At 45.2% G+C, this 13,255-nt stretch overlaps 1 protein-coding gene across 4 annotated transcripts in view; it reads left to right on the top strand.

Moving 5' to 3' along the window:
* Positions 1 to 2,353: 2,353 nt before the first annotated feature.
* The window catches only part of NF1 (neurofibromin 1), a 97,512-nt gene continuing 86,610 nt past the window's right edge, over positions 2,354 to 13,255 (top strand). For 3 of the 4 annotated variants that reach the window (XM_080563356.1, XM_080563357.1, XM_080563358.1), the window contains exons 1-2: positions 2,354 to 2,618; positions 12,602 to 12,745. In XM_080563356.1, the coding sequence (XP_080419482.1) occupies positions 2,559 to 2,618; positions 12,602 to 12,745 (204 nt within the window). In that variant the 5' untranslated portion in view covers positions 2,354 to 2,558. The remainder of the gene's footprint in view (positions 2,619 to 12,601; positions 12,746 to 13,255) is intronic. The other variant, XR_013941243.1, reaches the window with a different exon arrangement.

The following is a 13,255-nucleotide window of genomic DNA, read 5'->3' on the forward strand; positions in this document are numbered from 1 at the left end:
TCCAACTCAGCTAAGATTTTGATAATTAAGCAAATATATATCCATATCACGTAGGTTTGCTTGGGATGTAAAGCTATATATAACCAATACATTAGCAGTCTCTTCTAGAACATAATTCAACATTTAGTTTTAAAAAGATTTTTGAAATATATTGATGCTGACCATTATAATGCACTCTAATGCAAAGGAATCAATAGCCTTTACACCACAACTAGTTTATTGTAGATGGCAAATGAATAATGCAAAATTCAGTGCACTTAACAGCCCAATATTAGACTTCACAATTTGTATAAATCAGAATGCTTTTTGCATTTCCTGAAAGGTAGTACCACAAGGTCTACAGACAGAAAACTACTATTTATTCTTCAAGCCATTAATTGTGTTTTTTTTTTCTTAAGTAAAATATTTGTGATAGTTTTTTAATCTTTGTATAAAACATTTGCTTCTTCAAATTCTTGCTATGAAGTTGTTGCTAGAATGCAATGGAATTGTTCACATTGTAATTCTGAATTAGGGGAATTCCACTGTTCATTATTTACAGGGAAAGTTACCTCAGAATATATGTGTTACGATAACAGCAACAGTATCCAAGCCAAAGCAAGGCCCCTACTGAGCAGAGTAAAAGCAGTATCCCTCCTGGTTTAAACAGTAGCTAGACAAGGTTGGAAAAAGGTAGTATTGGATGATTCCTCTAATTCCATGTTTTTCCACAGTGCTGTATTTTAGGCTCAGTTCTGTCTTGATTACACGCTAAAATGTTTTTCCTGGTGCTGCTGCTGTAGGTTATTTACATCACAGATACTGACTCAGGAATGTCTAAGAAGTCTCTGTACAAATCAAACACCTAATTTTATGCTGCTTGCATTATTGTTTTTGAAATAGTGTTTTGAGATTTTCTTCCACATTTGGGCAAATGGAAAATGAGACGTCCTTGTTTCAGCAGCTGGATTTATTTTCAGTTTTTATTTTACTCTATAGTAAGATGATTGATAACTTTTTAATTTACTAATTCAAGTTGATGATTCAAAAATCTGTTTAGCAAATGTTTCAAATTTGACTGAAGAAATGGGATTAAACAAAAACTGAGATGAGTTTATCATATAGTACACTCTTTCAACATACATGACATACATAGCTGTACTTTTATGTTATGTCAGAACATATTAAACACACTGTAGCGTAATGGCCTGATTACATCCCGCAGAAAGGATTTGGCAATATCAAACCCCACGTATAAACTTTGGAAGTAAAAATAAATAATGTGTACTTCGTCAGAATGGTTCTGTCTTGGAAGAGAAGGGGCCTGCACTCCCTGCCCCTTTCTGTCCCTCCTGTGAGAGTTACGGATTTGCAGATTACAGCAGGGCAAGTTGGAAAGGCTCTTTTTGTGTCTGAAATATCTTAAAAGTGCTTTGTGACAGTCAGCGTAAACACTGCCTTCATGATGCTTCAGACAAGGAAAATTAATCGTCTGGGCACAGACTGAGCAAATCTGGACCTGGAAGTAAGGATAAAAAAAGAAAGTCCATTCATTCTCCAGTTCTTTGCTATGCATTTGTCAAGTTTAAATCCTACGTTCAGGAAGTCCTACCTCGATTTGCCCATTTATTTATATCACCAGAAATGTAACACGACTCTAGCACGGAAGGGCATTATTTTGTGCTCCCGCCTGCCCAGAAGGAAAACAAATTAACATTCCCAAGAAGGAAACTGGAAGCGGCTGTTTGTTTGTCCTGCGCTCCGCATATCCTCCTCTCCTGAGTCACGAAGAGCAGACGGTTGGCTCGGGACCGTAACGAGCTTTAAAAGGCATTTCTGCGTGCGACGTTACGCAGCTCTGCGGTGAGCTCTGGAGATGTAACAAAAGCACGAAATAAGCCGTTCATTAAACGACCTTTTTTATTCTTTAGGAGCAGCCGCCGTGCCCCCGGCCCGCAGGCAGTGCCGGTGCCGGAGGCGTGCTGCCGGCCTCGCCCTTTGTGCCCGAGGGGGACGCGGGCAGGGCCCCCCCCCGCCGCGGGCTCATTCACCGATTGCAAGGGAAACCCCCGAAACAGCGGGCTGCTCTGAGGAGAACCCGGCGCCTTTCGGTGCTTTTTTCACTCGCGGGGCTTTCTGCCGCTCTCCCCCCGGCTCCGCAGGGCGACCGGCGGCTAACAGCCGGGAGGCGCCGCGGCGGGGTCCCGAGGCGGCCGGAGCAGCCCCCGTCCGCCCCCCAGCCACCGGCGGGGCCTCCCCGCGGCGCAGGCGCGGAGCCGCGGCCGGGCGCAGGCGCGGTGCTCGCCCGGGGCCGCGCAGGCGCCGCCCGCCGCCGCCCGCGTCTCGGCGCTCCCCCTGGCGCGGCGGCCGCGGCGCTGCTGCTCGGCGGGCGGGCGGGGGCGGCCGGGCTCCCGCTTCCGGCGTGGTGTCATGGCGGGCCCCGGGCGCTGAGGGCCGCGGGCAGCCGAGGGCCCCGGAGCGCGCCAGGGATCCGCAGCCGCCGCCCTCGCCCCGCGCCGCCGCCGCCGCCGCCCCCCCCCGGGGATCCGCCCCCTGCCTGGCCGGCCGGGCGGGGGGCCATGGCGGCCCACAAGCCGGTGGAGTGGGTGCAGGCCGTGGTGAACCGCTTCGACGAGCAGGTAGCGGGGGCGGCGGGCGCTGGGCCGGGGGCAGCCGCCTCCCGCCCGCCCCCCGCGGCCGGGCCCTGCCGGGGGCTCCTCCGCGCCCCCCGCTCCTCAGCGCCCGGCTGCGCCGCGGGGCCCGGCCGGAGCGGGGCGGGCTCGGGGCTCGGGGCTCGGGGCGCCCTTTGTGCGGCGCTGGGTGGGGCCCGCGGGGCCGCCCGGCTGCCGGCACCGCCCGGGGGTCGCGGCCGCCTCGCTGCGGGGGGCGCAGGGCCCAGGGGCTGGGGCCGAACCGGCTGCGCCCCCCCTCCAGCTCTCCCGGGAACGCGCTTGGCGTTTGTGGAGGGCCTCGCGGGTGTTGCTGCTTGGGTTTAACTTCTTCTCGTTCACCAGAAGGGAATTAAAGCCTCAGAGATGAGCGCGGGGACTACGTGCCGCTGCGCAGGCAGCTCTGCCTCCTAGCCCGTAGCCGGCGGTGGGTGTCGTGCGGATCTCACCCGCAGCGCCGGCAGCGCGGCCGTCTGGGATGGAGAAGGTGTCCCAGTGCGTGCTGTGGCAGTGACACGTATTTACTGCTCTTTGTAAAAATCAGTGCCGGTAGCTGGGAGAAGGGTTTTCTAGATAGAAGGAAGAGCGGTGCGCTGGCCTTGGACTTGGTGCTTCGCTGACCCACGTGAAGAAACTGCTCACTGGGGTTAGGTGGCACGACTCGCTCAGCGAGGCTCAGCTCAGTGCTTACACCCCACATTTTTTCCCCCAAGATGCTTTCCTGGCACATAAGCGGGATCTCGGTTTAGGCTGAACGATCAGTTTCTGTCATGCCTCACCTTGCTGTTCCGTGAGTGCCTCCTTTGTGCCACCAAAGACCCAGCCCAGCCTAACTCCTGTCGAAGGCACGAAGCTGGTCCTGTAGATTGGATTTTGTTCACCTGCCTTATTCATGTGTCCCTGGTAGTGATGCTTGGCTTTTGACAACCTGCAGCAAGATTGCAGCCTAGTGGAATAAAAATAAGCTGCTTCTTTTTATGTTTATTTGAAAACTGCTGTGAATGAAGCTTATTTAAAAAAGGAAAACATAAAACTTTGTCTTTTGACATTAAAGCGATGCAGATTTTTCCGATACATTTTAGGCGCGATATTTGCATAGCTAACTTAGCCCCCCCACCACCTTATCTTGAGTCATAGATCATTTTTTCCGTAAGCATAAAAGGCATGGTACTGATTATGCTCCCAGTAATGCAAGAAAATGTTTCTTTGTGTACTGGTGTTAAAAGGCCCTAGGCTTTGTCGTTTGCTCTGTTATGTATATTGTGGAACTGGGCTTGCCAACATCTGTTAGGAGTTAAGAACTTGAGCTTTTTAAACAGAAGTATTTCTCTCTGCGTTTCGTGGAGTAAGCACAGACAGGTACACGGGAGGAATCCTCTTCTGGCAGAAAGAGGCTGTCCTCATTTTCGAGATGCTAGGACGCTGGAGTTGCAGGGAAAGCGCACACAACATGCAGTATTGGCTGCTGTAGTCACAGCGTGCTCGCAAGGTAGGCGTTATTTACAACATTTTGATGGGTGCAGTGAATGGTTCTCTTTAACCAGTGCAAGTTTTTTTTTGCATTGTATCAACTAGTGAGTGAAACAGTGAGGCGAAGATGAGATACTAGTGCCTACTTCTTTGTGAGAAGTCTTCCCTCTCGTTGATTAATTTCAGCTCAGGGTTCTCAATTTTGTTTGTTTTCTTTTAATACATTGTTTCCTCTGCCTGGCCTAGTCTGACAGTGATCTTCATGGTGGAAAAGTGACTCTGTTCTTAAGGGAATACTCAGTTGCCAGGTTACTGTGACACCCTTACCACTACTAAATGTGTTCTGAATCAGTGGTGATGCTTCTGTGTTTCTTGTAACTCTTCACTTGGGCGTCCTCTTTGGGTAGTCCCGTGGCTATGAAGTTACCGACTTTTGCTGTATTTTAGATTGCTCATCTGAAAATCAAGTTTGTATTTCATAAAAATATACTCAGTGTAGTGCGTGCCATTTTAGTGGTGATGCAGTTTTGAGCGTTTGCGTGCTGTGTCTGCCCTTCTGAACGCAGGACCTTTTGGTTCAGCACTGAGGGAGCCGGACTGCCACTACGTGTTATATCATCGGTGTGTCTGAGTAAGGCAGGGGAACTCGTGTTTGCTTTGGGCTGGCAGTTGTTTTGGTTTGTTTTCTGCGGGGGAGAGAACATACAGCATTCAAGGTTTATTCATTCTAAAAGGAAGAAAATGCAACCATTTTTCACCAAAATTTATTGATGTAGACAGGCTTCTCATTCATTCGCTAAGTGCCTGAATTCATTTTAAGACAGATGAACAACAAACTGAGAGAATGCTAATCTGTACTGAAAACAACAAAAATCAGTGCAAACCAGTCTGTTCTTGTCTACTCTTGTTTATTGTTATAAATGCTGCTTTAACCAAAATCTGCTTTTGTGTGTATGATTCTGTGGGCCTAAAATGAATGGCGAGCATAGTTTTATGAATTAACCAGTGAGTGGCTTACTGAATACATTTTTCAAATATAGTGCCAGTTTTGCCCAGCTGCGCTCACGTCTCAGGCGTTGACTGCTGCAGTGCACTCTTCTTTGAGCTATCCTTGAAGACTGCTTGAAGGTTTCAGCTGGTGCAGAAAGAAGCTATTGACGGTTCATGGGAGACTAGATCACGTTTCTTATGTAGCACGTTCAAAATCTGTCGAGTGATTTCATTTGTAGTACTGGTTGTTATTACTGTATGTTTCAAAACTTTCAGTGATCTGGATGGAATTAGGCTTCAGTAGCACGAAGAGGCTAGGCTATGTTTTAGTAAAATTCTCTGTGATTTCAGACATAATCAGGTCTTTGTAAAATAAAATGGTCTCTCTTTTCCCATGGAAATGTTCACTTACAGTTTTATGTACTGTATTTTTATAGTATTTTTTGATGTGTTACAGCTGAAGTCATGGGAAGGCTGATGCGGTAGTGAAACAGTTCTTCTAAACTTAGAGAAGCCTTACTGCCTAAACCATTTAAATCTAAGCTGTTTTAAAGACTATCAGATAGAATAAAAGGTATTAATCCTGTATAAACTTGTGGTGACTGAAGCGATTTTAATATACTTAAATGAAAGAAGCCCTTTATTATGTGGATTATGGTTTAGGCTCCCCATTTGTAGTTTGAGAAGTATGATTGCTTTCAGTTACGAAAGCTTTTGTAAAAACTGAGCGCCACCAGGAGTGTTCCATTCTTCCTTTCGTTAAAAGGCGTTAAGGTAAGGCAAATATTCCCTCCTCCTGTTGCTTCTCTCTGTGGCATTTGAAATCTATACGGAGTCAGAAACCTGGAAAAGCAGTGGCTGCAAGTACTGGCTTTGTGTCTTTCATTGCTGTTTTTCATCTTGGCTAGTTAAGAAACCACTAGCAGTAATAAGTACACATTTCAAAGTATTTCACGTGAGTTCTGAATGGCTGCGCTTCTCAAGCAAAATGGTATCTTTGCTGTAAGGTAGGGCTGGTCTGTGCAGAAGATGGAGCTTTTTTTCTGCAACTGCTCTGCCTGAAAGATTTCTGCAGGACTTGGGGGGAGCCCAGTCAGACTGTGACCCTGCCCTTAAGCACAAAGGGCACTACTTCTTCCTTCTCTAGCGTAAACCTGAAGCAGCCTTGACCTTACTTTTCTGAACCAATGTACGTAACATATTGCAGAAGAACTGCTAGGCTGCGTGCAGATGGTGCCCTGAAGAACAGATACAGGAGTGGTCCACGTGCAGCAGATGTTACCCCAGTCTCTTAGTGAGCTGCTAAACAGCGCCAGGGTGCTTTGATGATTCTTCCCTATTTAACACAGCATTTTGTGTTTATGGTGTAGGTAAATATACTTTTTATTTTTTCTCCAGTAACAACTTTTAGCTAACCTTTTGAAAATGTTATTTTTTTAGGGCAACATCTGTAAGGTATTTTCAGTGTTCCTGTTCTTCAGAAGACTTAGTTATGAGGCTCTTTTACCAAATGAATGCTTTTTAGAAGGTGATGCAGTGCATGTTTTTAGTTGCGGGAGGAGGTGCACGTTGATTCCTAAAAAGATCTGTAACAGGTAATGCTGAGGAAATAATGGTGCTGTGCAGATTTTCTGTCTCTCCCGTACGTCTGTGCATTACAGCCTACTGGAGAAGTTCCAATAAATTATATGAGAGGAAAAAGCCAGGTATGTTTTTGTGCTGTAAGGATAGCACTGGAGATTTTTTTTTCTAGATGTTATGTTTGTTACTTACTTTTGAACCTGAATCAAAGGAACAAGCCTCAGTGTGTTCAGACATCTCCAGCTAGTTGCTGAAGATGACGAGCCCCTTCCAGACAAGCTGGGAATTTCCTTCCCCGAGGTGAATTGCCTGGAACAGTCTCCCACCTTTCCCTCGCCAAGGTGATTTACACCTTGCTGCTTTTCCGGCAGTGGGCATGGTGGGGGCAGCGAGGGGCTCTGCAGGCTTTGGCACCGCTTGGAAGGCAAATCTCGAAAGCTGAATTGCAGCAGCCCTGCCTGCAGCTGAGTGGTGGCCGCTGCCTGCGCTGGGGTCGTCCCGGTGGCGAGTCAGTCGCTGTTGTCGTGGGCCAGTGGCAGACCGTTCATCGGCCCGATTCGGAGGTCTTGAAGTTCTGCGAAGTTGTGTCTTGCACAGGAAAGCTGAAGTGGTGATTTTCAACCACTGGTAAAGCTCTTTTCAACCCGTGATAAAGCTCGTAAGCTTGTTCTGTAACTTCTGAAAATAAGGGCATTAAAGACTGTCTTTTGATAAATAAAGGTGGTTTAACTTTGTGTTTATTAATTATAGGTGATAAAGGAAATGGCTTAATGTTAGCTTTTCTCAGCTGAGTGGAATATGGTACAGATATATTCAAGGCTATTAGTGTTATCAATTTCAAATCAATATCCATGTACTTTCATCAAAAGACTGTACCTTTTGTATCAGGTTAGAGGATACCTAAACAGCTGCTAGCATCTCTTCTACGCATATGGAAAACAGATCCAGTTTTCTTAATAATTGACATCTATGATCAATGAAGGGATTCCTTAACTGAACATTCTTGGATACAAGCATATCAGCCTCTAAAGGAGGATGCTTCCAAAGGTGCTACAGTATTGTGTACCATCAGATACCTCAGTGCTTTCCACTTTTTAAACAGCTTTGCAATCCTGCACTTCAGAGTTTCAGAATGAGTTTTTATAATCTGACCATAAAGGTCTTGTTAAGCATGCATATTAAATCTTTTTTTTCTTCTGGAATAGCCACTTTCTTTTTTTTTTTTTCAGTTTTTAATTGGCAAAGTTATCTCACAGGTCTGAAAAGGCTGCAACATTTCACTCCAGAACCAGATAGGTAGGAGTAACTAGACATGGGAAAGCCTTTGAGTTTTCCCTCTCCAGCTGGTGTCACAGACCTTGCGGATATCACTCCAGACAAAGTTGACCAGGTGACTCGTGGCCTTCAGGCACCATTGTGTAGAATGCTTAATAATTTATGCCATGTTAATGCATAGAGGCAGTAACTTAACAGATGCCAAGTGTGGTGTATGTTGGAAAGCCATTTGAAGCTTTCCTTGTTTTCTAAGATACTATGATTGTGTTTATCTGTGAGTTGGCCTACTCATTTTTTTCTTAAATGATGTTATTTATGAATCAATTTATGAAAATTTTTTCATGAGGATAGAAAAAATTCATTTTACTTTGGCAAGTTGAGAGAGGGTTCTGCATCCTGTAGATAACAATTATTGATTTTTTTAAAAATACATCTTTTAATAGCCACTAGTTCAACTGGATTGGTTTTAACAATCCTAACGAGGGTATGTCATGCAGATCTCTAATATTTCTGAAGTTTACCTGTTACTGTATGTCTTTCGAAAACAACAAAAAAATAATCTGGTATAATGTATCTTTTGCCTTTTCTTCTACTAGTAATTTGTTACCTCTTTGCATTTAATAAGCTTTATGGGAATTGTTGAATTTCAGGACAAGTATCAATAAAGGATTTGGGAAAAATTATACATAGGTCAGCAGGCTGTCTTAAAATGAAGTTAGAAATGCATTTCTAGAGACAAAGTTTGACTTAAACTGTCTGTGTGGTCAAATGTAGTGCTTTAACAGTTTAACAGGGTGCTTGCGTGGCTGATGTGTGCTGCTATACAGTTTTGCTTTTCTAGTTGCTTCAGCAGTACCTGAAAACATCACTTCTGTCCTATAATTCAGGATATGCAGGGTCTTCTACTCTGTTATGGCAACTGTCAGGCTCAGCTACATAATGGCTTTTCCTTGTCTTTTGCAGTGAGGTTCTGTTTCAATTCATCTTAAAAGATAGAAAATTAGATAGCTGGAAAGGTACCAGATTCTGTCTACACATTTTTCCTTTGCCTGCTGCATAAAATAAAGCAGCTCAAGGACCAAAATGCCATTGTTCCCTGTCCTCTTTAGCTTATTTGACACTTTAACCTGACTTAGTTAATGTGGGTAAGAGAGAGGCTGTATCACAGCATGCCTCTATGTGGGTTGTCCATGCACCAGCGTAGTTTATAAGGTTGTTGACTGCTGCTTCCTATTTCAGTGGTGAAAACAGTTGGATTGGAGCAGTGGCCGTCCCTTTGCTAAACTGGGATGAGATCAAAATGATGCCTGTGCTTGTGGTTGGAAGCTCCATCTATATTTAAGCTTTGTGCTCTAATTTTTATTTTTTTTTCTAATTCAAATAAAAGCTATAGAGGAAACCACTTGCATCAGTCTCCTTTTTTCTAAAACAAAGACAATAAGAGTGAAGTTGTTGAACTCTTTTTTTCTTGTAAGGTTTAGCTTGGTGATATTTGTGTAGAAGCTGACCAGTTTCTTTCTGGTTGCTCAGCGCTGGTGCTGCCTACAGTTAGGGTGCAGAAAGCGTTCCAGCGTGTCAGAGAGCCCAGCGGAAATAGCTGAGAAATCTAAAAAAAATTCAGTGCTAATATTTCCTTTTTATATAGCTTCCTATTTTAAATGGTAGTATAAAAAGCAATTTTACTTCTAGGTGACCTTGCTGCAGTGGCTGTTGTGGCAGGAAGCTCCAGAAGTGTGTAATACGATGATTCCGTAGCATGGAAGCACACAGAAGAAGATCTCTGACACAAGCCTTTGAGAGGCAGTTCTGAAGTGTTTTATCACTCAGTGGTATTGAGCTTTTCTGCTGTTGTCAGCACAGCGACTTGAAAATTCAAATAAAAAGTACTAGTAATGCTGAAATTTTTAATTAAATGTATCTATTTTCCACTAATGACTTCCGAAAATATATTGTAAAAATAACATCTATCAATGAAAACAAAGCCTGAGTCATAAATGCTTTGATGTGCTTTTCCCAGTTTTGAAATTAGCACAGTGAAATACATCACACTGTTCTAAAGCATTACAATCTGACAACTTGCGAGCGAATTACAGAATGAGGTGAAAATCAGCCTGGCTGCCCTACGGAGCTTGGTGCCACCGGGTGCTGTGCAGGCGAAAACCTGGCAGAGCTGCTTTGAAGGGGTTGATCTGACGTGGTCTCTGCCTGTGGTGCTCTGCATGCAACACTGGGTGCAAAAGATCCCAAAGCCACTGAGCTGAAAGGAAGCGTTCCTCGTAGATCTTCCTGGTGCTTGTTGTCCTCTAGAAGTATCTGCTGTGCCCGCTCCTGGAGGCGAGGTGCTGTGCGAGGCGGGTGTCCGGTGCGATCCCGTTCGCTCATTTTGACTTAGGAGTCTGCCCTGCCCTTAGGGAGAGCAGCATTTCCATCCTGATCTTAGTCCCTGGTGCCCAAAAGAACCAATACTTAAACCAAACCACAATTTCTATGCAGAGGAAGTTGCAGTCAGGCATAAAAGTTAGACAGCATGTTAGAGGTCCATTTCCCTACAAACGGCAGACGTTGATGTAAAGTAGATTGCAAGTAACGATGCAATCGAAAGTATTGTTGAAAAAAACGTTTCAAGTTCTGGGTTCTTCAGTAAAGTTCATGTAGCATGTTAAATATGGGCCTTGAAACTCAACAGCAAAGGTAGTGATGAAGGGCTGGCAGAGACGGTCCTGGGCGGGTGACCGTGAGGAACGAGCCCGCGCCGTGAGCTGGGCGGGAGCAGAGCCCTGTCAGGTAGAGCCGCCTCAGGGAGACCTGCACAGGCCGCGTGCAGGGCCGAGGCCACCTGCGGGAGGCCAGCACAGGTAAACGTGAAATCCCGCGTCCAGGATGGAGCAGAACCGGGCAGCCGCGAGGGCTGGGTCTGACTGGCCGGGACGTAGCTCTGCCGGAGAGCAGACCTGGCTTTACGAGGCCCTGGGTAACCAGATCGACGGCCCTGCTTTCAGCAGCAGCATGGACACTGCAATCACCAGGTCTCTTCCAACCCAGACTGCTCCGATTCTCCCTCTCTGTTTCCCCAAAGCAGAATTCTTGCTTGTGCAGGAAGTTCTGTGAACTCCTCTGGAAAGGTGCTCGGCTCCTTCTGAAAGGTCTAAGACGGGAGTAAGCCTAGGTTCATGCAGAAAGAGGGGTTTTCTGGTCTAGGCCATTCCTGTTCTCCTGTTCTCCTGTTTTGCCCTCTCAAACCTAGAAGATGAAAGTCTGCATTATAACTTTCAGAGATAAAAAAGCCATGTCTTCTCTGTACGTTTTCTCTGCATTGAAAATAAGTTTTGATGGTTGTCCTTGTTTCTGTGTTGAAGAAGCCAAACGAAACTTAGTGTCTTGACTGTTATATTTATGTACTTTGTAATATAACTGGTAAAATGCTCCAACTGGCCAAGATACTGAAAGAAGCGTGCTGCAGCTGTAGAGCTGTTGTTAATTCCTTGGATTTTTTTTTTAATGTTTATTTTATTTTATTTTATTTTTTGCAAGATACCCTTTTCCATGTGAAAATATTGCATTGTGGCATTCATTTTGAGCTATCGGTGTCTTTCAGAATACATGTTTATTGAGAATTCTAGTTGAATTTAGGACTTACAGTAGCACTTGATTAGGGTCATACTTTGCAGTGTAAATGGTTCATGTGATTTATGAAAAGGAACAATAATACTCATACCTTTTTTGTTCCCATTTTTGGTTCTTGTTCTTTTATGAAAATGTAGATCTTCAGTAAAATGAATTTTTACGAAATATTGCTTTCCGCGTGTTTGTGTGATAGTTTGGAAATGATTGAGTCCAGCAAAGAGTATGGGAGGGAAGCGGCTAGTTTGGGACCCTCACAGGATTTGGGTACAGTATGAAACAGTGTCTGGTGTTCACTCAGTAGGATCGACATCGCGGTACTGTTCAGTCACCGAACCTTGTCTTTTCTGGAAAAGCTGCGTTGCAGCATAGCCTTTGGTGCTGGCTGGTGAGGAGAGGTGGCTGAGGTGGGGCTCACGAGTCGAGGTTAGCTCTTGGAGTGCGTGGGGGGCTCTGTCGGGAGGCCAGGCTCGGGGCGTTTGCCAGGGCTCCCAGCAAGCCGCAGCCTGGGGCAGAAGGGGCCCCGCGGCTCTGGGCCTGCAGCCCTGTCCTGGGGGGCAGAGGACGGCCATGGAACCGCCCAACAGCTCGCCTCCGGTGTGAGCTGCTCGGGTGTTACCTCCGCTCGGCTCTCAGGACGCGGGTTTTAGTTTGTAGGTGTTACCCTTAGGAAGTCTTCTGGTATTTAACTAGCCTATTCTTCAAATAAAGTTTTGTCTTCTCAGAATTCTATCCTGTGTTTTTCTGCTCCTTTTGACATTTGATTTGTGGAAAAATTGTCACAGAGTAGAGGTTTGGCTTCAATTCAGAAAAAGAAATAGGCGAGCATGGGAATTCAGTTTTATACATATCTCTAGTAGAAAGAGAAATGCAGGTGAAATAATCAATTTGTTATTGTAGTTGTCTCTTGTAGAATGTATTGCAAGGTTGTTCCTGGTGTCTTAAAAATTCTTAATCCATCTCTAAAGGTGTAAGTCTCAATGTAAAAAGCTTATACTACTTTTCTCTTTTTGTAGCTTCCAATAAAAGCTGGTCAGCAGAATACCCACACCAAAGTCAGCACGGAGCACAACAAGGAGTGTCTCATAAACATTTCCAAGTACAAGTTCTCCCTGGTCATCAGTGGTCTCACTAATATCTTAAAAAATGTTAATAACATGGTAAGTTCTCTAATTTTGGATTGTTGGGTGATTTTCATAATGACTTTTATCTATTCATATTATACAATCTCTGCAGAGAAGCACTGAAATTTAGTCAAAATGATGATCACCTTTTACACTTAAATATTTTCTTTTCATCTTCGTATGCCATCACCAACAGCACTGAGCTGTGTTACCTATAAAGGTGATGAGATGGTTGTGGCAGAGGAAGGAAGGTGATTAAGGGGACTCTTGTGTCATTCATGGGAAGGGTCTGTAGCGGGGAAGGTGTGTGGCTCGCTAAGGAGCAGGTGCCTAAGGGTACCTAACACTACCTTGGGTCTCTAAGCAGTGGTTAGATACCAGCTGTGCAAACCAGTAGAATGCATTGCTTGGTGGGAGGTGGGGGAGGACGTTCTTCAACACACAGAAGTTGCCTCAGGTAGCTAGGGAAGCAGCGTGAGCAAAGCTTTTAGAGGAATGCAGCAGGTTAACAGAGCTACTGAGCAGCCACATTGAGGTTTTTTTCTC

The sequence above is a fragment of the Anser brachyrhynchus genome (genome assembly GCF_964034855.1).
Source record: "Anser brachyrhynchus genome assembly, chromosome: 20".
Lineage (NCBI taxonomy): Eukaryota > Metazoa > Chordata > Aves > Anseriformes > Anatidae > Anser > Anser brachyrhynchus.